This window comes from Balaenoptera ricei, chromosome 15 (genome assembly GCF_028023285.1).
Source record: "Balaenoptera ricei isolate mBalRic1 chromosome 15, mBalRic1.hap2, whole genome shotgun sequence".
NCBI classification, from domain to species: Eukaryota; Metazoa; Chordata; class Mammalia; order Artiodactyla; family Balaenopteridae; genus Balaenoptera; species Balaenoptera ricei.
Window position 1 is genome coordinate 26,853,907 of NC_082653.1, and position 22,986 is coordinate 26,876,892.

Here is a 22,986-nt window from a genome sequence, read left to right on the forward strand (position 1 = left end):
AGGCGGGACCATAGAGAGCCCGCGGCACCGCCCCCTCCACGGGCCGAGCGCCCGCTCGCGCGGCTCCCACAATGCACCGCACAATGGCCCGACCGCCGCCACTACCGGGGCCTGAGCGGGCCTGGCGGAGCCCGAGCGCGGCCCGGCCCGCAGCGCGGGGCCCGGAGCGCGGTGAGTGTGGGCGAGGGCCCCGGGGGACGGCGGGGAGCGGGGCGGGAGGCAGTCTCGCTGCGCCCGCGCGCCCGGCACCCGGCGCGGCAGCGCCCCTCATCTCTGGCCCCTCAGCGCGGTCGCCCACACCCCCGACCCGAGGGCCCCTCTGCGCCATTCCGGCCCAGATAGGCCCCAGGGTGACGAAAACTTTCCCCGGACCCTATACCTGAGTCTGGGGGACCTGAAGAAACCCCGCTGGCCCCCTCCCTTCCGAGACGTGGAGCCTCAGCCCTGGGGGGGGGGGTCCCCCACTCCCGACCCCCCAGGCTCCCTGGAGACCCAGATAACGCGCTGCTGACCTTACCAGGGACCCGGGTCTGGGGGACGCAGATAAGCTGCACCTGCTCTCTCCTCTCAGACACGCCTACCCGGACCCATATAACCCCCTTTCCTGCTCCAAATAGTTCGCTTTTTCTCCTCTGTTTCATTTCCCAGAACCACATAACCCCTTTTGAGGCTTCCCCCAATTATTTGGTTCTGGGGAACCCAGATAATTTCTACCCATAGTTCCCTCCTCGGCGATCGTACTCCCAAACTCTAGACAGCTTCCACCCGGTACCATTTTGAGACTCTTGAAATTCAGGGAATTCGCTTTTATCTTCAGCCCCTTTAACCCTCCAGCCCGTGTAATCCATCCCCCACCCCCCACCGTCTCTCTTTCTTTGCGGAGGGTGGGGTGGTGGTCTCTTAGGGATCGAGATAACTTGCTCCTCCCTCCCTTCCATTCCTGAGACCTCCTCCAGACTTCTTCCTGAATTTCTGTCCCTGGTCTGGCAGCCGTCTACCCCAAGCCCTCCCAGCCCAGGGGCGTTTAACCTTTCCCCCCATGCAGTATGCTGGTCTACAAACGAACCAGGAGACAGGCTGTCCCCTGCAAATCCTGTCCTGGCCCCATCTCGGTGGGGGAAAGGGGCTTGTAAGGTGCAAGATAAGGGGACATCGGGTGTGGGGAGTTGGTACTTTCACCGGCAAGTGTTCCTGTGTCCTGGCGTGCGTGTTTTCCCACCTGTCTGCCTGGGACTCTGAAAGAGTCTGGCCTGGGGTTGCTAACCCTACCGCCCAATGTGAGGCCACGGGATTGGGGGGGGGGGTGTCTAATCAGGTTTCCTCTTTGTGAAAATGGGGCTGTTGTGAGTTGCAGCCATTTGCTCAAGGCCTCCTTAGGAGGGGGAGGCAGCGGGAATCAGAGGAAATAATGAATCAAAAGGACTCCAAAAAGGGTCCATCTACACCGATAGAAGAACTAGCAGCCTCTGTTAATCCTGTTTGATGTCTCCTGGAATGATGCAAGTCATTGAGACGCTCCAGCCTCCCTGTAATTTAATTCTCCCCCCACTCTGGAGTGTATGTGTGTTTGTGTGTGTGTTTTGGGGGGGCAGCTATACCCATTTCCCCCTTTCCTTCTCACCGTTCTCCAGTCAGTCAGTGTGTCTTTTGGATTTGTTTCTGATGCCCAGGTCAGGACCTGTTTTTTATCTCTATTTATAATTTCCCAGTTGCTATTTTGGGTTCTGCTTAAGGGAAGATTGTGTCCACCGCAAGGAAAGTTCCTGGGTGTGTTTCCTCCTCGGCAGGTGTTGAATTGAGTTCTTCAGATCCCCAAGTAGCTCTTGGGCAGCAGGGATAAAAGCTATTTTAGGGTAGTCACTGAAGTGGAGCTGTTAATCCTCTGTGGGTCTCTCTAGTTAAGAACACTTACAGATTAACCCTTTCCTTGGTGCAGGGGCGCTATTTCTCAACAGTTTTGGGGGGAGGTTTGAGAGAATTCAACTGTGGCAGCAGAAGGTGGGAACATGCAACTCAATACAAAGGCAAAGATAATAGCTGCCTTTTGTTGGGTACTTAAAGCAAGCCAAGCCCTGTGCTGAGCCCTTTGCATACCTGACTAAAATAATCCTTACAACAAGCCTGTGAGGTAAGTATTTTTAGTTTTACAGATGAGGAAACAGGCTAATAATGGAGAAAGAACGCAGTTTCTATAGAGATGATGTAACACCATAAAAACTATAGTTTCATCAGAGGGCAGCAGGCATCATGGCACACAACAGAGGACAGACAGACGAGGAAGCGATTTGTCTCCTTTAAAGGCTTCCAAAGAGGGCCATACAGAGTTTTTAGCAAGCATTTGTATTTGGGGTATGGGGCCTTAATAATAAAGGAGATTCCTACAGTGAGGGAACTCTGGCCCAGGATATGGTGCTGGAGGAAGATAAAGTAAGGGGGACTGGCTCCAGGGGATGTGCTGAGGGTTAATTGTGAGGGAAAAGGGGAAGGCTGCATTCTGGGGAGATGTTGGGAAGGGAAGGAAACTCACTCTGAGGCCTGAGAAGACTCATCTAGGGAGAAAAAAAAAAGTAGTACTATTCAGGCCCCGTGCGGAAAAGAGGGAGACACAATTTAGACCTCAGAGACAGCACTGTTTGTATTTACACGTTTTATGTCAGACATTTCAAGAGTGTTTCACTGAATCTTCCATGAGAATTTTATAGGTAAGGAGAACAAATGTCTGTTTTAGAAATTGAGGAAACTGAGGTTCAGAGAAACTACGTAACCTGCCCATGGTTTCACAGCCAGTAAGTGGCAGTCTTCTGATAGCAAGTCCAAGGTTCTTTCCACAATACCTCCCTCTTCAGATCAGGCGCCAGAAGGAATCTTAGGATGAAAATATACCGAGTTATACCAGTAACTGGGAGGGATTGATTGTGTTTGTTTTATGGGAACAGGTTCTGTCAGCTTCTGTAGTTGTTAAGGTTAGAGTATGAGACCTGAAGAGCAGCTTTGAAAGAGAAGCAGAAATTTTTCACAGTTTTGCAGAGGAAGATGTCTGAAGGAATAGGCCTTCGGATAATGTGGGAGAGGCCCAGGAATCTTCCTGGATGAAAGGAGTTTGCAGACAAGGGACAGAGGGAGAAAAACTAGATTTCCAGAAGGGTTCCTAAGGTAACACTAAAGCCATAGCCCCATTAAGTGTAAATCAAGGCAAGCACATGGCTGCTGCCTTCCTCCTTTGGTTCTGTCAGTACAACCTTGAGAGCTCTTCTTAGCCACCATCAACCTCTTTCCTAGAAGCCCATTACTCACTCTTCCAGCAGCAGCATACTAAACTGCTGTGTCTTGTTTGTGCTTGTTCAGGAGAACAGATGAGGTGGACGTGTGGGAGGTGGGGGACGTACTGTTCTCTTTCTGAGTTTGCGTGGAATTTCCAAGGCTAGGCTCCTCTCTCACATCAGCCAAAGTGATGTGACTTGCTTCCCTCTGGCTGCCATTCCCAACTTTCCAGAGGCTGAGGTGCATGATTTCACATATTGAGGGGGGGGGTGGTGCAGAATTTGACTTTGAAGGTGGGGGAAATTCCCTCCAAACTAGATGTTCAAATTCGTGCTCGCTCTCTACCCAATTCCAAGCTGCCTAGTAATCGCTGGTATTATAAACAGGTAATTCCACCCTTTGGAAGAAGGAGGGGACTTAAACAATGAAAGCCAGACATCAGAGGCCTTTGAGGTTTATCGTGAAGCAGGCAAATATGCCATGATGACTCGAAGGCTCAAGCGGGACTAGTTTTTAGTGCTAACACGTGACTCATGCAAAATGCAGCCACCTTTGTGCAGATCTTTCTAGGCAAATCTCCACTCGTGATAGGGAGATGTTTATCATATTACATTGCAGTGTTTCTTCAACAAGAGGAATGGTTCCTGAACAGGACGTAGCTTATGTTAATGATGAGCAAAGCTCTCTCGGGCATAAACCCGCTGATCCCATCATCTCGTTCACGGCCAGCCTGTTGGTTGAATGGTCACTGTAAGCAGCAGGTGCTAATGAGCTGAGCAAGCATTCTTTGGCCCACAGCTAGTTTGTGCAATTGGAGCCCTCCCCAGATTCTCATGGACAATCCCCAGATACCCCTTTTGCTCCCTTCACATGGAAAAGCCTCATGACCAAATTTTGGCATGACCTCTTCAAAGGAAATCCCCCTGTTATAGCAAGTTGCATTGGGGTTGGTAATCTTGTGTGATGAGCTTGTGAGTGTGAATGTGGCTCTGTTGTCCCCCTTTTGAGAATCAGTACGGTAATGCCCTTTCTCTCTTCCTCTGAGTTGAGTCAGGAAAGAAGTTGTGTCACCTTTGCTCCCCCGCCCCACTCCACAACCCAGTAGAAAGCATCAGACTTCAAGATATTGGCTCCCTACTTTGGAACTCAGTTTAAACCAGAACTTCCTGAGCATGTTAGCCAATAAGAATCCACTTGCATTCAATGACTGATTTACTCATCTAAAAGAAAGTTGAAAGTCCTTTTCTAGATGTTAGGTGTATGGAGATGAAAAAGATGTGATCTGAACTCTCAAAGAATCAGAGTTTGGTGATGGAGTCTAAGTTCTAATGCAGGTGTGTTACTTGCTCATAATGGAGACATTCCCGTGTTCTATGAGGGTCTTTGGGACCCTCAACACCACTCAACACCTTGCGTGTTCGACGGGCTTTGCTAAAGAAGTATGGTTTGGGCCCTGAGACCAAGAGACCCAGAGTGGTGGTTGAGGGCGGGACAAGACTAGTACTGGTTTAGTGGAAATGCTGAGTCTGCTGTTGCCTTCCTCAGACAGAACCTCTTGATGTCGATATGCTGCTAAGAAACACATCTGGCGCAGGGGCTGACTCTCCAGGGTGTAAATTTCCTAAGTAATGGCTTCTTCTTTCTCCTCTGATGCCTTTTGGGCATTTTATTGCTCCTTAGCACCTCTATGAGGAGAATTGTAGAAAGTGAGGAGGAGGTAGGGTGAAGAGGAGGAGGAGGTGCTGCTATTCCTAAATTTAGTGGAAAGGATGTAAAAGTGAAGTTAGAAGGGAAAGTCTGGAGTTTAGGGCTTTTACTTCCTCTGATTATCCTGTTTTCCTATTAGCCTAGGTGGTACTTGTAATAATAGTTACCACTAAGCACTTACTAGGTGCCCAGCCTTCTGCTGAATGCTTTATATTTATTATCTCATTTAATCCTCAAAAGATCCTTATGATGTAGGAGATTATTAAGCCCATTTTGTAAATGAGGGAACAGATCAGGGAAGTAAGTAATTGGCTGAAAGTCACATGGCTTCTAAGTGGAAGGGCTGGGATGGAACGGGGATCTCTCTGCCTCCAGAGCCCATGTTTTCATGGTATTGGGCTCCCTAACACCAGGTGTTCTGATGTTTCAGGTGAAGAGATTGTTTTCTGAAGGCTGCGTTGGAGGCTGTGACAGAGCACAGAGCCCTGTGGAGCTGATGGGGAGGCTTTCTCAATAACATGGCCCTTCGCCATTAGCCTTGCCATGACCACATTTTTCACCAGCGTCCCCCCCTGGATTCAAGATGCAAAGCAGGAGGAGGAAGTGGGCTGGAAACTAGTTCCCAGGCCTCGGGGCCGGGAGGCGGACAGTCAAGTGAAGTGCCAATGTGAAATCTCGGGGACACCCTTCTCAAATGGGGAGAAGCTGAGGCCTCAGAGCCTCCCCCATCCAGAGCAGAGACCGTATAGCTGCCCTCAGCTGCACTGTGGCAAGGCGTTTGCCTCCAAGTACAAGCTGTATAGGTAGGTGATACTCCCATACCTCTTCCTGCCCTGAGGTTTCCAGAGGATGAAGCCAGAGAGACTCCACTGAGTGTGGGACTTTATCTGTGGCAGAAGAGTAGAGGTTAATTTGTCCCATAAGTGTACCCTGAACGTCAACCGTTTGAGGTCACTCACTGCAAAATAATGGTGGTATTTTTTATTCAAACACTAGAATCTGATGGGTACAATATCAGATAGCCATGAACAAACTAGATAGAATTTTTTTTTTTCAATACAGGTATACCTCATTGTATTGCACTTCACTTTATTGTACTTCTCAGATACTGCGTTTTTTACAAATTGAAGGTTTGTGGCAACTCCCAGTCAAGAAAGTTGGCCCAGTTTTCCAACAGCATTTGCTCACTTCATGTCTCTGTGTCATGTTTTGGTAATTCTCACAAAAAAAGAATATAGCTTGCTGAAGGCTCAGATGATAGCTAGCATTTTTTAGCAATAAAGTATTTGTTAATTAAGTATATACATTGGTTTTTTTAGACATAATGCTATTGCACACTTAATAGACCACAGTATAGTGTAAACATAACTTTTATATGCACTAGGAAACCAAAAAATTCATGTGACTCCTATTATTGTGATGTTCACTTTATCGCAGTGGTCTGGAACCAAACCTGCAATATCTCCGAGGTGTGCCTGTGCTACTTTCCCCACCTATGTCAGGTAATGGTCAGAATATTAGCCCCAAATTAGGAATCAGTTTTAGAAGTTTAGAAGGAAAAGGAGACCCTCAGGTCCAATCTGTAAATTTTAAAGTGCAGGCTCAGAGTGGAGAAGTAACTTACCCAAGGTCTATAGCTTCTTAGGTCCTGCAGTGCCTCTTCTACTGAACTAGCATGCCACTCAGATGATTACTTATGTCTCTGTAGAGTCCCTGGTGTCCTCTGGGTTGGAAGATTGCCTGAAACTTCTAAGCCCAAGAACCCCTACTTAAAGTGAAATGGAATGTGAAAGCCCTGGTGTAAAGCAGATAATGACAGAGCAGCTTTGAAGGGAGGGGGGCCTGCTCAGACGTAATTTTGATTTTATCCTTGCCTTTCCATCAGAGGACCATGAACATGCCCTTTACCAATAATGTAGACTTCCTTATGCACAGTCATTCATCTCTTGACTATTATTTATTGAGCTCCTGCCACATACCAGGCACAGTGTTCAGTGATACGGACAGAACAGTGAGCCAGACAGATGGGGGTGCTGGCCCTCCTTGAGTTTACTGTCTAATAGCAGGGACAGACAGTAAATGAGTAAATACAAGAACAAGATGACCACAGAAAGCCTCAGTTCCTTATCTGGAAAACAGTTGATAGGAAGGAACTAAAACAGGTAACAGGGTAGCGTGTGGCCAGGATTGCCCTCATGACAGTTCTGTGGTCCTCAGGAATGCTTTGATTCTGTGTGCTCCTCTGTCTTAGGTGGGTTCCAGTTGGGGCTGTCCTCTTAGACTTTCTTAGTGACAGTCTGAGTGTCAGTGGGAGGCTACAGGAAAGGTCCTGGGCCAGGAGACAGGAGCCTTGACTCCACCCATAGTCACTGTATTTTAGGTGAATTACTAAACCTCTCTGGGCCTTAGTTTCCTCACCTTCAAAATGAGGGAAGTAGACTGTGGATCACTCAGCATCTCCCTCTCATACGTTTTCATGGCAGTTGTGTCACAGGAGGTTAATAGTAACCCTGATAGGTGTGAGCACTCACACATAGCATGAGGGTAATGGGTACGATTGATACGAATCACTGGGTGCTGTGCTAGAGACAGCAGTGGCATACCTAAGTGAACCCGGGTCTCAAGAAGGTCTGTGTTTAAATTCAGCCTCTGCCACTTACTGACTGGTGGGTGGGGCTGCCCTGTGCTTCAGCCTCTTAGGGAGAACAAGGTTAATCACACAGCTCACACAGGGCTTGCAAACCGTGGGACCCCCAAGTCTTGCTGAGTTGATTCTGAATGTACTGTGGAGCTCTGGATTGCAGTTCCTGGATTCTGAGCTGCTTTCCAGCCAGAAAGGAGCAGGAGCAAACCAAGGGACACTGAGGTGCCGTATCACAAAAAAACACTTGTTTAAATGTTGCTGCTGTGCTTGCTTCGGCAGTACATATACTAAAATTAAATGTTGCTGCTTTGTGTGGCAAACAGTTTAAATGGTACCAGTGGGCATGCAGTGAAAAATGAATTGTCACACTCGAAGCCACTATTCTCCTCCCCAAAGGCAGTTTCTTGTGTATCCTTGTTGAGACATTCAAACGTGTATTCCCTTCCTTTTTTATTTTCACAGGGGATTGTATTACACACACTATACTGAACTTCCTTTTTTGACTTGGCTCCCTATATCTTCGGATATTGTTCCAGATCAGGAAGTTTAGATATATTTCATTCTCCCTTTATTGTGTCATTTAAATTTTTGTAAATACACTTTTTTTTGCAAAGCAAATGCATTCAAAATTCAAAAGGTATATAATGAAAATTCTCCATCACACCCATAAAAGCTGCCCATTTCTTCTCCCTATAGGTAGCCAATGTTGTCAGTTTCTTGTGTAGCCTTCCAGAAATATTTTAAGCTTATACAAGCAAACATACATATATCTTCCCTCTTTTCATATGTATAGTACCATTCCATAGGGACTATTCTGTCTCATAGGTTTTTTCGACTTAAGTGTATCTAGGAGCTTGTTACCTGTGGTACATATAAAGCTGCCATTATTTTAAAAAGTTGAGTTGGGAATTCTCTGGTGGTCCAGTGGTTAGGACTCTGCACTTTCACTGCTGAGGGCCCAGGTTCGATCCCTGATCAGGGAACTAAGATCCCACAAGCCTCATGGCCAGAAAAAAAAAAAAAGTTGAGTCATTTTATGGACTTAGAATAACTTAATCAGTTCCCTATTGATGGACATTTAGATTGTTCCTGATTTTTTGCTACTAAAATCAGTGCTGCAAAGAATAGCAGTACACGTGATTTTGCAGGTGGTCAAGGATATCTATAGAATACAGTTGGCATGGTATTCCATTCCATTGCATGGCTGTACCATAATTTTTGTGTCTAGTTGCCTGTTAGTGGACATCTCAGTTGTCTAGCCAGCCCTTGTGATCTCATTTCTTTCTCCTGTCCTCCATCCCTGTCTCCAGGCACATGGCCACTCACTCAGCCCAGAAACCCCACCAGTGCATGTACTGTGATAAGATGTTTCACCGCAAGGATCATCTGCGGAACCACCTGCAGACGCATGACCCCAACAAAGAGGCCCTCCACTGTTCTGAGTGCGGTAAGAATTACAATACGAAGCTGGGCTACCGGCGCCACCTGGCCATGCATGCCGCCAGCAGTGGTGACCTCAGCTGCAAGGTGTGCCTGCAGACCTTCGAGAGTACCCAGGCCCTGCTAGAGCACCTGAAGGCCCACTCACGCCGGGTAGCAGGTGGTGCCAAGGAGAAGAAGCACCCCTGTGACCACTGTGACCGGCGGTTCTATACTCGTAAGGATGTGCGGCGGCACCTGGTGGTCCACACAGGCCGGAAAGACTTCCTGTGCCAGTACTGTGCCCAGCGATTTGGCCGCAAAGACCACCTGACACGTCATGTCAAGAAGAGTCACTCGCAAGAGCTGCTCAAGATCAAGACAGAGCCAGTGGACATGTTAGGCCTACTCAGCTGCAGCTCCACAGTCAACGTGAAGGAAGAGCTGAGCCCTGTGCTGTGCATGGCCTCTCGGGACGTGATGGGGGCCAAGGCCTTCCCTGGCATGTTGCCCATGGGCATGTATGGTGCCCACATCCCTACCATGCCCAGTGCGGGCGTGCCACACTCCCTGGTGCACAACACGCTGCCCATGGGTATGAGCTACCCTCTGGAGTCCTCACCTATCTCTTCCCCAGCTCAGCTTCCTCCAAAATACCAGCTTGGATCTACCTCATACTTGCCCGACAAATTGCCCAAAGTGGAGGTGGATAGTTTTCTGGCGGAGCTTCCTGGAAGCCTGTCTCTCTCATCCGCTGAACCCCAGCCCGCCTCACCTCAGCCGGCGGCAGCTGCGGCCCTCCTAGATGAAGCACTGCTCACCAAGAGCCCCGCCAACCTCTCTGAGGCCCTCTGCGCTGCTAATGTGGACTTCTCCCACTTACTGGGCTTTCTTCCTCTCAACCTGCCCCCGTGTAACCCGCCCGGGGCCACAGGAGGCCTGGTCATGGGCTACTCCCAGGCCGAGGCGCAGCCCCTGCTCACCACTTTGCAAGCTCAGCCTCAAGATTCCCCGGGAGCTGGGGGACCGCTGAACTTTGGGCCTCTGCACTCCTTGCCTCCTGTCTTCACCTCTGGCCTGAGCACCACCACCCTGCCTCGTTTCCACCAGGCATTCCAGTAGCCCCAAGGAGGACCTCAGCTCAGTCTTGGCTCTGTCAGGGAGTCTCAGTATCTACCCCATATGCATCCCCCATGAAGGCAGCTGAGCTTTCAGAGCTGAGTTCAAAAAGAAAAAATTCCAGTATCTGTATGGAGCACTTGGTTTGGGGGTTGGGCTCCAGGATCAGTTCCAGGAGGAGCCTTGAGCCCCAACCCCATGAAAAGATGTCATTCAATAGGACTTCAGGTATTTTTACTTTTTTTTTTTTTTTTTTTTTTTAAATCTGAATCGGGAGCCACACCTAGCCCTCTCCCTCTCCAAAGCATCAGAACCTCCTTCTCTTTGGAGAAGGGAGAGGTCTCTTGGAGACACAGAGGGTTTTACTTTGGATGACCTCGAGAGAAATAGCCCAAGAAGCCCGTCTTCTGGTCCCAGCCTGCAGACCCCACAGCAGTTGGTTAGGCCCTGCTGCAGAGGGTCCATCGCCTGCTTCCAACCAACAGGCAGGAGAGAGGGCCTCTGTTCTTCCCCATCACCTCCATCCCTCCTGTCCTAGCACCTCCATTTTCAGTGTTTTCCAGCAACGGTACCGTTTACACAGTCGCCTCTGACACACCATTTCACCTCCCTTGCTGAGCTGTATAGCCTTAGAATGATTGCAGTGAACATTGTTTACACACCGTGAATCCATTCCCACCAGTCCATTCCAGTTGGCACCATTCGGAACCATTTGGTACCTGGTGTTAACTGGAGCCCTGTTTACAAGGCGGAGTCGGGTCTCACTGACTTCTCTTCACTTGAGGTCATATTTTTCCCCTGTGGGGAAATAAACTGACTTTGGACTGCTTCAGTCTCTGCCATCTTCCATGACTGTGTCTGTTCCTGCCTTCCTCGGCAGAGTCCACAGGAGACAGGCAAGAAGATTGGAGCAGTTTTCTCACAGGTCTGCAATTCTGTTTTTCTCCAAGTACATCATGACCCCCTCATCCTCCTTTTGAACTGGAGAGGGGAAGAAATGATAAGGCATGCCCACTTCCATCACCCCCTGCCCCAATTCTCTAATCCCCACCCTGAATGTCATGAGCTTTTATCATTAGTCTTGGAACGAGGGACTCCGGTTCTAGGCTGGTGTGGATAGCAAAGGAGAGGGTGAGACCTCATTTGTCTCCTGTCTCTTTTCCAGGAAGTTGTGGAATTGTTGGAAGAAGAGTTTTCAGAAAGTTAGGACTGGGCAGATAGTTGAGTCCTAATCTCTGGGTGTACATCATTGCCTCCCATACCAAACTTTTTTCTTCTCCACAGTGTTCCTCCTCTCTCTTCCACTTTGCAGTCCCGTGGACTCAGGCCCACTGTGCCTAGGCTTCTCTGCTCTCCATCAAAGAACTTCCATCTTCCTTTTGTGGCCCCTCTCACTTTTGCCCCCAGTACTCAGCAAGTTTCTTGCAACAAATGATTAGTTCTTCTCTTCTGACTTGTGGGGCTCCCTGCCACAGACAGCACAGCTTTTGCCCAGCTGAACCCCATCCCTGCTTCATCTCAGTTCTGCATGGGCTTCGCTCTTCCCACTCGTGGAAGGGAGGCAGCTCAGGGACCACCAGTGTGGGGCCCTCTTGAGACACTTCCACTCTGATTCAGAAACACACTCCTACCTCTTTACTGTTAACTCCTACAGATGCAGCCAGCAGTTTCTGGGCGCTTCTCTCAGCAGGTGCCTCATACTGGCTTCTCCACTAGGGTTTCAGGACAAACTACCAAGGAACTGCCTCAGCCTCTTCCCAGTCCTCCCCCGCCCCCTTCTGTCTAGAAATCACTTTGGTTTATCATCAGGAACTGAGCAGGTCCAAGACCCAGGCTTCTGCTTCAGCCCAGGCCAGTACTCTTCCTTTGAGGTGAAAGCCTTAAAATGTTGCTCCCTGGCTCTTGATTGGAAGCAATGTGGAGTGAATAAGCATGTTTTAATTTAGGCAGGCTAGTTTGGGATACCTTTTTTAAAAAAAAGACAAAACCAGATATAAAGGTGTCTGGCAAGATTAGAATCAGAGTAGGTGATTTGCTTCTAAAAATTAGTTTCAGTGAGTCCCAGAGACTAATTAAGGTTTACTTTTAAAAGCGTCCCCTTGGTACGCAGCCACCTCCTGCATGCTGTGCATGTTATTGGGACTCGTACATAGGAAATGGTATGTGAGCATCCAAACAGGACTCTGCTGCCATTCTCCTTGTCGTCTCTGATCTTCATCACTAGACCCAGCAACCCTCACCCCTCCCTGCCACCTTCCCTGCACCTTTCGGTTACAGAGGCAAATGGGCCTCTGGCCACAGGATATAAAGTCTTGGGCTGTTAGAAGAGTCCCCTCCTCTTTGCCTGCTCTTTCCTGTCCCTTCCTTGAATACTCTCCCCCATTAGTGATGCTGGGAAACTCATAGGACAGGCAAAGCAACTATTTAAAACCTTGTAACTGGGGCCTTGCCCCTCCTCCCCTCACTTCTTCCTTCCGTCCTGTTCCTCTTTTCTTCTTCCTTCAATGCCCTTCCCACCCACAAGGAATTTTCCTATCACTGTGAACTTTGCTGGTGCAGAGGAACATCTGCCTTCACCTTTTTTTTTTTTTTTTTTGGGCCATAGACACCCAGCTGTTTCTTAAACCTCCCCAAAATTTAAAAAAAAGGAAAAAAAAGAGTCCATATTGGCCTGGTTGTTCAAAGGATAAGAATAGCTTTATCCTACTCAGTACCAAACCCACTTCAGTACCCTTACTGAGGCCATGAGAGCCTAGGGGTTTCTGCCCAGGACAGGAGCCATGGCATGTTGGCAGAGACCAAACGGGGACCAGGAAAAGGGGTGATGTTCCCTTCCCCCACCACCTCCAACCTCTGTCAGCATGAGCTGCCCTGAACAGTGGCAGGCAACTCCCCCTCTGCACAGTAGCTGGTCAGGGTTGAGTGCAGTCCTGGGGGCCAGGGGATAGCATGCCCAGTTGTGTCAGCTCAGAGAATCTGTGCACATCTTAGAGAGGTGAGAGGTAGGGAAAGGAATAACAATTGAGTTTTTTTTCCCTCACCCTTTTACAATGGCATTTTGTTAATGGAAATCTGGGAAGCAGGTGTGATTACTTCTTTTGCTCGTAGATATTGTCCTAAGTTGAAATTCTCTCACTGCCCTAAACTTTCCCCTAGTAGCCCTTTAAGTCCCTACCCCCCTTCTTTTTGGTAGCTGTTTTCTCCACCCCTCTCTCCACCTCCTCTCTTATCTAGGAGCTGTTTTTAAGCACGATTTTTTTTTTAACAGTTTATATTGTACAGGATCAATATTTTGCTTTTTAACAAGGATATTTATGTAATAAGAAACTTTGCCTTAGGCAGGTGTTGGCCAGAAAAGTCCAGATTCCTCTGGGACCCCACCCTGGCCTCTCCTGGAACTCTGAACCTGCTGTGGAAGGAATTGGCTGTAACCTCACCACTGGAGAGTAGGGTCTGTGGCGAGGGAAAGGGGTGTACTGGTTCTGACAGGAGAAGGATCCACCATCATAATCTAGTGCCTCTATGGAGGGGTTTGGAAGAAGCGTTCCAGTTCAGTTTCTTCGGATGTAAGCTTACTTCCTTAGCGGATTCTCCCCATAGTGCACCTCTCCACCTCCTACTATTCGGCACTAGAACTGAAACACCACTTCTCATACACCTCCCTCCCTCCTTCCCAGTGGTCAAGGCTTTGGAGCCACTCTTTCGTAACGCCAGATTATTTAAAGAGAAAAATACAAGACAAAACCTTCTAGCACTTTGTACACACAGTGAATAACCTCTTGGAGTATTTTTGGCTTTATATAAAACAAGGTTTTTAATTGTAAAATATAAGTGCCATTAGAAAATGCACAGGGCCTATCTTTGTTAAAGTAGATTTTTCAATGTTTTGCAGAATTACATTTTCAAAAAAAAGTTTTTATAATGAAGTTGTTTATTAAAAACTTCTGAATGATGTGTTTGGAAGTTGTGAACCTGTTTGATTGGAAAGGGGTAGGAGAGAGCCTGAAGAAGAATTGGAATCCAGACATCTTTAGCATCCAAGGGGATGATGAGTATAGGGCAGACAGTAACAACCCTTCACATTAGCACCTACAAACTTTGCACTTTGAAATTAAAGATCTTTGAGGTAAGTGGCATCATGCCACCACTTAATAATCTTGGGTGCAAGAGTCAGAAAAACCAAATTGGCTTAAACGGTGAAATTTCATGTCACTGAAAATGCCGGATGGAGTGCAGTCTTGAGGTTAATATTGATCCAGCAACTCAAACGTGGTTGGCCTTAGCATTCCTGTTTTTGCCCTATCTTGTGCAGTTGTGACTTCATCCTCCAGCCCTTCAAAATGGTTTGTCCCTTTGTGTAGGAGAAGAATGCTGCCATAATTCCAATCATTTTCACACAGTGCTGACCACAAATGGAGAGGGACCCTTTCTGGGCTCTCAAAGGAGAGAGGAGTCCTTTATTCACGGAAGCCTCAGTAAGTGTCTCCTGTCTCATTGGCCATGATGGCATTCTGTGCCATCCCAAAACCAGTCACTATAGGCCAGTGATGACAAGGCTGAGACAAGGGTTGGAGTAGTTTCTCAAAGGAAATTTGGGGTACTGTTAGGATGAGGAATGGATGCTTGTTGTCCAAGAAAAAAATGTCATCCATTGCCCAAGGTGCACAGCTGGTAAGTGACAGAGCTAGGACCTAAACTTGACCACACTTGTGCCTACCCATTTGGTTCAGACAGACTCTTGAAAGGCTATTATGGCTTCACCTGTTGTTGCTTGGCCAGTCTCCAGTGAAGGTAGTCATCACTATTCTGGGCCCCATCCCTTGTGCTGAGATCCTCCTGTCCAGGGCTCATACCGAGCTTGCTTTTCTGTGGTCTGGAGCCAGTGTTCATAGCCAAGCAGTGCAAATCACTCCAGAGACCAGCCCAAGAGGTTATGGGACGTTAAGTGTTAATGTGTGTAACAGGTGCTTTACGTACAAAGGCAGTGGGCTGGCTCTTCATCTCTTTGGCCTTCTGTTTACTTGACTGTCCACCCCAGTGGGTCGGATCCCTGCTAGGGCCCCAAGAGAATCCACCTTGCCCTCTAGGGGATGCGTACCCATGAGTGGGTCTGGGGACTCAAAGCTATCTTTTCCATTGGATGGGAGGAAGCTGAAGGCCTTCTGGAGGAGGTGGCAAGGACTTCCAGGTGAGCGGGTGGGGTATTGGGTGTATTGACCTCCATGGGCCACAAGTTTGGGAGCTGAGATCACAGGAGTGAAGGTGCACTTGCAGGATCAGGGCTGCAGGGGCTGGTCCATCTAGGCTCTTAACTATCTGTGCACAGACCCTGCACTTCAGACTAGAGTTCACATTTATGAAATGTCTGGAGCAGAGAAAGGGGTAGCCCCTAGGCCTAGGACGAGGTGAAGCCATGTCCACCCTTCAGCCTGTCAGCCCAGGAAGATCCAGCTCGTTCAGGGAAACCAGGCAGAGGCCCACTTGCTTCCTGGTTGGCAGCATTTGGGACCTTCCCTTGCCCCTAGATCCTTCTACTCAGACCTTGTTTCTTCCTTTTTCCACAAATATTTTGAGCACCTCCGTGTGCCTGACAATTACTATGCAAGTTTCAGTCTAGTCAGCTTCTGCAAGGGATACCTCTTGAGTCCTCTGCATATGCCTGAGTAATTTATCCTGTGAAAGCTGCCCCAAAGCCACAGTCAAGTGTGGGCACCAGCCGACTCCCACCTGTCCACTGCAGATGGGGGGAACAGTAATTGCCTGGCGTGGTGGCTGTGGGGTTGGGCCTGATCCTGGGCGCCTGCTCAGAGCTGTTCGCTGCTTGGTACACACCTGCACTTCACCCCATTTCCACCGCCGACTCCCAGTTCTGTCTGGGCACCCGCAGTCGCATCCCCACCGGGCAGCCCCCTGCCACTCCACCAGTCGCCTAGTCTCAAGACAGCCGGGGAACCCTTGCGAATCACTCCGGGAAAGGGTGGGGGCGCAAGGGGCGGGGCGAGCCCTGTAGGAGAAAATCGGGCCTCCCTGCCTACTACCCGCGGTCCCGCTGGGGTCGCTGCCAGCCACCCAGCCGCCCCTCTCGCTGAGCCCGCAGTGTCGCCCGCGCGCCCCGAGCCCCTCCAGGCCGGAGGCTCCCGCAGGTGATGGCGGACGAGGGTGCGGGGGGCCTGGAAACCGCCGCGCGCCCGGTCACCGCGTCTGGGGCCCAAGAGGCTGGGGGTCGCGGGTATTCCGACCCCGCAGCCCGCCCAGGGACCGCCCTGCCTGCCAGGGAAGGCCGGGAAGCGGCCTCCGCGGCCACTGGCCTGAGCCCAGAAAACGGTCTTTTCGGGGACGGGGCCCCAGAAACCTGTGGCGCAGAAGAGTGGGAGGCTCGGGCTGGAGCCGGCGGGAAGGCAGAGGAAGTGACGACTGGGGAGGGCGCCATCTTCATGGAGGAGGCGGAGCGGGAGGTGGGGAAGCAGCATGTGGGACAGGAGATGGAGGTGGCCGAGAAGCTGGTGCAGGGGGAGAAGCTGGAGGTGGGAGCGGAGGCGCAGCAAGGCCCGGGGCCCCTGAACTTTGGTGGCCCAGTTGTGGACCCGCTGGAAGCCATCCAGTGGGAGCTGGAGGCCGTGAGTGCCCAGGCGGACAGGGCCTACCTGCGGCTGGAGCGCAGGTTTGGGCGCATGCACCGGTTGCACCTAGCCCGAAGGAGCTTCATCCTCCAGAATATTCCTGGCTTCTGGGTCACCGCCTTCCTGAACCACCCGCAGCTGTCAGGCATGATCAGCCCCCGAGGCGAAGACATGCTCTGCTACCTGATGAATTTGGAGGTGAGGGAGCACAGGCACGCCAGGACGGGCTGCAAGTTCAAGTTCAGTTTTTGGAGCAGCCCCTACTTCCGGAACAAGGTGATAGTGAAGAAGTATGAGTGCAGATCCTCAGGCCGGGTGGTGTCAATCGCAAGTCGCATTCGCTGGCACTGGGGCCAGGAACCTCCAACTCTGGTACACAGGAACCGGGACACCATCCGCAGCTTCTTCAGCTGGTTCTCAACAGCACAGCCTCGCGGAGGCCGACAGGGTTGCCCAGATTATTAAAGAGGACCTGTGGCCCAACCCCCTGCAGTACTACCTGCTCTGGGATAGGCCCCACAGAGCCAGGCAAGGCCTAGCAAGGTGGCCCACAGAGGCCCCTCCTAGGCCCTATGGGTTCCAGTCTGGCTAAGTCCTGCCCTGCGACCTGGCCCCTATGCAAGACTCCTTTCTGCCTCCTGGGGACCTGTGCTTAGGCCAGCCATGGCAGTCGGCTGTCTGCTTTCTGTTCCGTGTACTCTGAGCCCTTTGGACTTCAGTGGACTCAGCTCCGAGATTGTGGCCTTCATGGCCACGCTCTTCTGTTTCCATGTAGGCTCCATGCATCACATGACTGTCACATGCCACAGTGTCTACCCAAGCACCCAGCGCTGTGGACAGGTACTACCATCATCTTCATGGCCTGGACCTGTCTGATCATGGCCTTCCACCCATTTTTTACATGGGCACCCACAGGTCATCACTAGGAGGACCAGTGCCTCTTTGAGGCCTACTCCTTCAAGGCCACAGCATGCCGGGCTTCATATTTATGCTGACCCCACACCTGTCTGTGGCATGGTGAGTCTTGTCACCCAAGAGGAAGTGGGTGCACTTGGTCAGCCAGACTTGGACATTCCAGGACCTCAGGGCCACAGGCCAGGCTAGTGGACTGTTGAGCATCTAGCAGAATGGGCATGGGGTGAGGTCAAGGACATGAAGCAGTGGGCAATGCATTCTTTGTGATCACACTGCTCTTCTTACCCCTGTGCTGGTCCTACCTCCCGACCTGCTACTGACTTGTGACGGTCTGTGTCCTACCTGTGTCTGGTCATCGCCCTTCTCGTGAGTTTCACCCACGTTCCCAGCGACCTTGTTGCCTGCTCCCAGGTCTATAAGGACCTCAAGAACTGCCTGTGAACCCAGGTGGGCCACCTGCCAATGCACAAGAGTTCCCAAACCCCCAGGAACTCTGCCACACTGGCATATCTGGGCATGCACTTAAGGCAGGGGCAGTAATGGGGTCCCTTCCAGAAGCCTGCCTTCCTGAGCTCCAGTCACTGGACTCACACAGAACCCAACTCCACTGTCTCCACTTGTTTTTAGGCTGCCAGCATGGGGGCGCTGGAGAGGGGGTGTTTCTGGTCATGAGGCCTTTCTCCACCTGCCGAGAGCTCACATGTTTCTTTTTATTTTCTCTAAAGTGATAGCTCAGAAACAAAATAACTGAAGAAGCAGGGTTTTTTACAAACAGCTGAGGAGACAGGCTTTCTTGTTGAATTTGCCTCTCTGATTGTCTCCAGAGAGGGAGGGTTGTCCTGTAGCTTGCCGGAGCTCTCTTTGCCCCCTCTGCTCCAGTGCCCTGCCCCCCTCAGCAAGGGGGGACAGCACAGGGCCCCTGAGCAGAGACACCAGGAGCTCTGGGCCCGCAGGGAAAGCACATTGTTTTGTTTCGTGCTGTGTTCTTGGAGACTAACTTTAGCTCCAACTCTACTTTCTTCTCCTTTCGCCGGGTCCAAACCCTCATGGGATCCTGTTGGTACAGGAGCTTAGCTGTGCCCCCCTCCTAAGACCCCCTAAGACAGTTTTCTGGGGCTGTCTCCATCTCATTTTGGGGGAGTGACCATACCCAGGCCCCTTCCCATGGAAGGCCTTGTCTTCTGCTCCCGAGGACCTGGGGAGGCCTTGACACAAAATAAAGGGGGGGGGGGCTGCTCTCGGCAGGGGAGTGCAAGAGAAGTTGGAGCCAGCTGGGAAGACAGGGATGGAGGAGGGCCTGCGAGGTGCAGGGAGGGGAGCCCCTGAATCTTCCTAACTTTTTTGATTCACCAATTGATCTTTTAAGTTTTTAAAATTTTTTTCCTTTTATTTTTTTAAATTTATTTTTATTTGATTATTCCAGTTTCTAAAAATTTTGATGGTCAACCCTATTGAGGAAATTTGTAGATTTTTTTTAACATCTTTATTGCAGTATAATTGCTTTACAATGGTGTGTTAGTTTCTGCTTTATAACAAAGTGAATCAGCTATACATATACATATATCCCCATATCTCCTCCCTCTTGTGCCTCCCTCCCACCCTCCCTATCCCACCCCTCTAGGTGGTCACAAAGCACCGAGATGATCTCCCTGTGCTATGCAGCTGCTTCCCACTAGCTATCTAGTGGGATATATATGTCCATGCCACTCTCTCACTTCGTGCCAGCTTACCATTCCCACTCCCCACGTCCTCAAGTCCATTCTTTATGTCTGCGTGTAGATTTTTTTTTTAATTAATTTTTTATTGGAGTATGGTTGCTTTACAATGTTGTGTTAGCCTCCACTGCACAACAAAATGAATCAGCCATACACATACAGATATCCCCTCCCTTTTGGACTTCCCTCCCATTTAGGTTACCACGGTGCATTAGGTAGAGTTCCCTGTGCTATACTGTATGTTCCCATCAGTTGTCTATTTTATACATAGTATCAATAATGTATATGTGTCAATCTCAGTCTCCCAATTCCTCCCACCCCACCCCTTTCCCCCTTGGTATCCATACATTTGTTCTCTACGTCTGTGTCTATTTCTGCTTTGCAGATAAGATCATCTATACCATTTTTCTAGATTCCACATATATGTGTTATTATACGATATTTGCTTTTCCCTTTCTGACTTACTTTACTTTGTATGGCACTCTCTAGGTCCATCCATGACTCTACAAATGATCCATTTTTATTCCTTTTTATGGCTGAGTAATATTCCATTGTATATATGTACCACAACTTCTTTATCCATTCGTCTGTCGATTGGCATTTAGGTTGCTTCCATGTCCTGGCTATTGTAAGTAGTGCTTCAGTGAACATTGGGATGCAAGTGTTTTTTTGAATTATGGTTTTCTCTGGGTATATGCCCAGTAGTAAGATTGTTGGGTCATATGGTAGTTCTATTTTTAGTTCTTTAAGGAACCTCCATACTGTTTTCCATAGTGGCTGTATCAATGTACATTCCTGCCAACAGTGTATGAGGGTTCCCTTTTCTCCACACCCTCTCCAGCATTTATTGTTTGTAGATTTTTTAAAATAAATTTTAATTAATTAATTAATTTTTGGCTGCGTTGGGTCTTTGTTGCTATGCGCAGGCTTTCTCTAGTTGCAGCGAGCGGGGGCCACTCTTCGTTGTGGTGTGCGGGCTTCTCATTGCGGTGGCTTCTCTTGTTGCAGAGCATGGGCTTAGTTGCTCTGTGGCATGTGGGATCTTCCTGGACCAGGGCTGGAACCTGTGTGCCCTAAATTGGCAGGTGGATTCTTTACCACTGCGCCACTGGGGAAACCCTGTTTGTAGATTTTTTTTTGGAGATTTTTTGATGATGGCTGTTCTGACCGGTGTGAGGTGATACCTCACTGTAGTTTTGATTTGCATTTCTCTAATAATTAGTGATGTTGAGCATCTTTTCATGTGTTTGTTTTTAGGTCTTCTGCCCATTTTTTGATTGGGTTGTTTGCTTTTTTGATGTTGAGCTGCATGAGCTGCTTGTATATTTTGGAGATTAATCCTTTGTCAGTTGCTTCCTTTGCAAATATTTTCTCCCATTCTGAGGGTTGTCTTTTCATCTTGTTTATGGTTTCCTTTGCTGTGCAAAAGCTTTTAAGTTTCATTAGGTCCCATTTGTTTATTTTTTTATTTTTTCTTCATATTTTATTATTTATTTATTTATTTATTTTTTGGCTGTGTTGGGTCTTCGTTTCTGTGCGAGGGCTTTCTCTAGTCGTGGCAAGCGGGGGCCACTCTTCATCGCGGTGTGTGGGCCTCTCACTATTGCGGCCTCTCTTGTTGCGGAGCACAGGCTCCAGTCGTGCAGGCTCAGTAGTTGTGGCTCACAGGCCTAGTTGCTCTGTGGCATGTGGGATCTTCCCAGACCAGGGCTCGAACCCGTGTCCCCTGCATTGGCAGGCAGATTCTCAACCACTGCGCCACCAGGGAAACCCTATTTTTGTTTTAATTTTCATTACTCTAGGAGGTGGGTCAAAAAAGATGTTGCTGTGATTTATGTTGAAGAGTGTTCTGCCTGTGTTTTCCTCTAAGAGTTTTATAGTGTCTGGTCTTACATTTAGGTCTTTAACCCATTTTGAGTTTATTTTTGAGTATGGTGTTAGGGAGTGTTCTAATTTCATTTTTTTTACATGTAGCTCTCCAGTTTTCCCAGCACCACTTATTGAAGAGGCTGTCTTTTCTCCATTGTATATTTTTGCCTCCTTTGTCATAGATTAGGTGACCATAGGTGTGTGGGTTTATCTCTGGGCTTTCTTTTTTTTAAATATTAATTAATTTTTATTTTTGGCTGCGTTGAGTCCTTGTTGCTGCGTGCGGGCTTTCTTTTAGTTGCAGTTAGTGGGGGCTACTCTTCGTTGCGGTGCGTGGGCTTCTCATTGTGGTGGCTTCTCTTGTTGCGGAACACAGGCTCTAGGCACGTGGGCTTCAGTAGTTGTGGCATATGGGCTCTAGAGTGCAGGCTCAGTAGTTGTGGCACACGGGCTCTAGAGCACAGGCTCAGTAGTTGTGGCGCACAGGCTTAGTTGCTCCGTGGCATGTGGGATCTTCCCAGACCAGGGCTTGAACCCATGTCCCCTGCATTGGCAGGCAGATTCTTAACCGCTGCGCTACCAGGGAAGCCCCTATCTCTGGGCTTTGTTCTAATTCTGTGAAAGATGACATTGGTAATTTGATAGGGATTGCAATGAATCTGTAGATTGCTTTGGGTAGTATAGTCATTTTCACAGTATTGATTTTTCCAATCCAAGAATATGGTATATCTTTCCATCTGTTTGTGTTGTCTTTGATTTCTTTCAAGAGTGTCTTATAGTTTTCTGCATACAGGTCTTTTGCCTCCTTAGGTAGGTTTATTCCTAGGTATTTTATTCTTTTTGTTGCAGGGGTAAATGGAATTGTTTCCTTAATTTCTCTTTCTGCCCTTTCATTGTTAGTGTACAGGAATGCAAGAGATTTCTGTGTATTAATTTTGTATCCTGCAACTTTACCAAATTCATTGATTAGCTCTAGTAGTTTTCTGGTGACATCTTTTTAAATTAGAAGAACTCATAACAGAACACTACAATTTTAGAAGTTCCCTCAATCCAGGTGTGACTTTGGGTATGTAGAAAGTTAATGCTCTGTTTTTCATTTCGCTGCTTTGTTTGTTTTTGTTTTGTTTTGTTTTGTTTTGGTCGTGCAGTATGCAGGATCTTAGTTCCCCAACCAGGGATCGAACCCATGCCCCCTGCAGTGGAAGCGTGGAGTCCTAACCACTGGACCACCAGGGAAGTCCCTCATTTCGCTGTTTTTAAGTCAGCCCCGATGCATCCCCTTCTCCATTTCCATCCACTGGGGAAATTGAGCTGTCCAGGCCTGCTTGTTGCTTTTAGCTGAGAACATTTACCAAGAATATCAGTGTAATTTTTCTACACCATTTGGAAACTTACGTGGCTATTCATGATTGTTATTAAGTTGTTGTGGCTGTTAATATAACCCTGAACTTAGAAGTAGTTTGAATAAGGTTGTTTTGTAGGACTTAAGACTAGAAATTGTTACCATATTCTGTGAGGATAACCTCCGAAAAGAAATCTGTAACTCTGATGGTCTTGATGACCTGTGTCCCAGTGGTGGTGTTGTAATGACATCGCTGTAACTGACATCACTGCTTCTAGACAGAGAAACAGTCATGAGGTGGCTTTGTCCAGTCAGAAGAGGATTCATGGCACTTTGTCTTCCCTTGCATGATGAAAAAATAAAAACTTTTCAGTC

The 22,986-nt window shown here is 48.8% G+C and overlaps 2 protein-coding genes across 3 annotated transcripts; both read left to right on the forward strand.

The window, feature by feature from the left end:
- Window positions 1-82: 82 nt before the first annotated feature.
- Window positions 83-14,104, forward strand: PLAGL2 (PLAG1 like zinc finger 2). Of its 2 annotated transcripts, XM_059897764.1 has the most exons (3): window positions 91-171; window positions 5,399-5,771; window positions 8,923-14,104. In XM_059897764.1, exons 2-3 carry the CDS (start codon window positions 5,512-5,514, stop codon window positions 10,151-10,153), a joined length of 1,491 nt encoding a protein of 496 aa, XP_059753747.1. In that variant the 5' UTR covers window positions 91-171; window positions 5,399-5,511; the 3' UTR covers window positions 10,154-14,104. The 2 variants fall into 2 exon arrangements, with proteins under 2 accessions (XP_059753748.1, XP_059753747.1); XM_059897765.1 differs by lacking the exon at window positions 5,399-5,771 and having other exon boundaries at window positions 83-171.
- Window positions 14,105-16,171: 2,067 nt separating this feature from the next.
- Window positions 16,172-18,950, forward strand: LOC132348574 (putative testis-specific Y-encoded-like protein 3). Its single transcript, XM_059896202.1, is given in 2 exon segments — window positions 16,172-17,190; window positions 17,192-18,950. Coding segments are annotated over 2 exon segments (1,065 nt in total). The 5' UTR covers window positions 16,172-16,296; the 3' UTR covers window positions 17,363-18,950.
- Window positions 18,951-22,986: the final 4,036 nt, after the last annotated feature.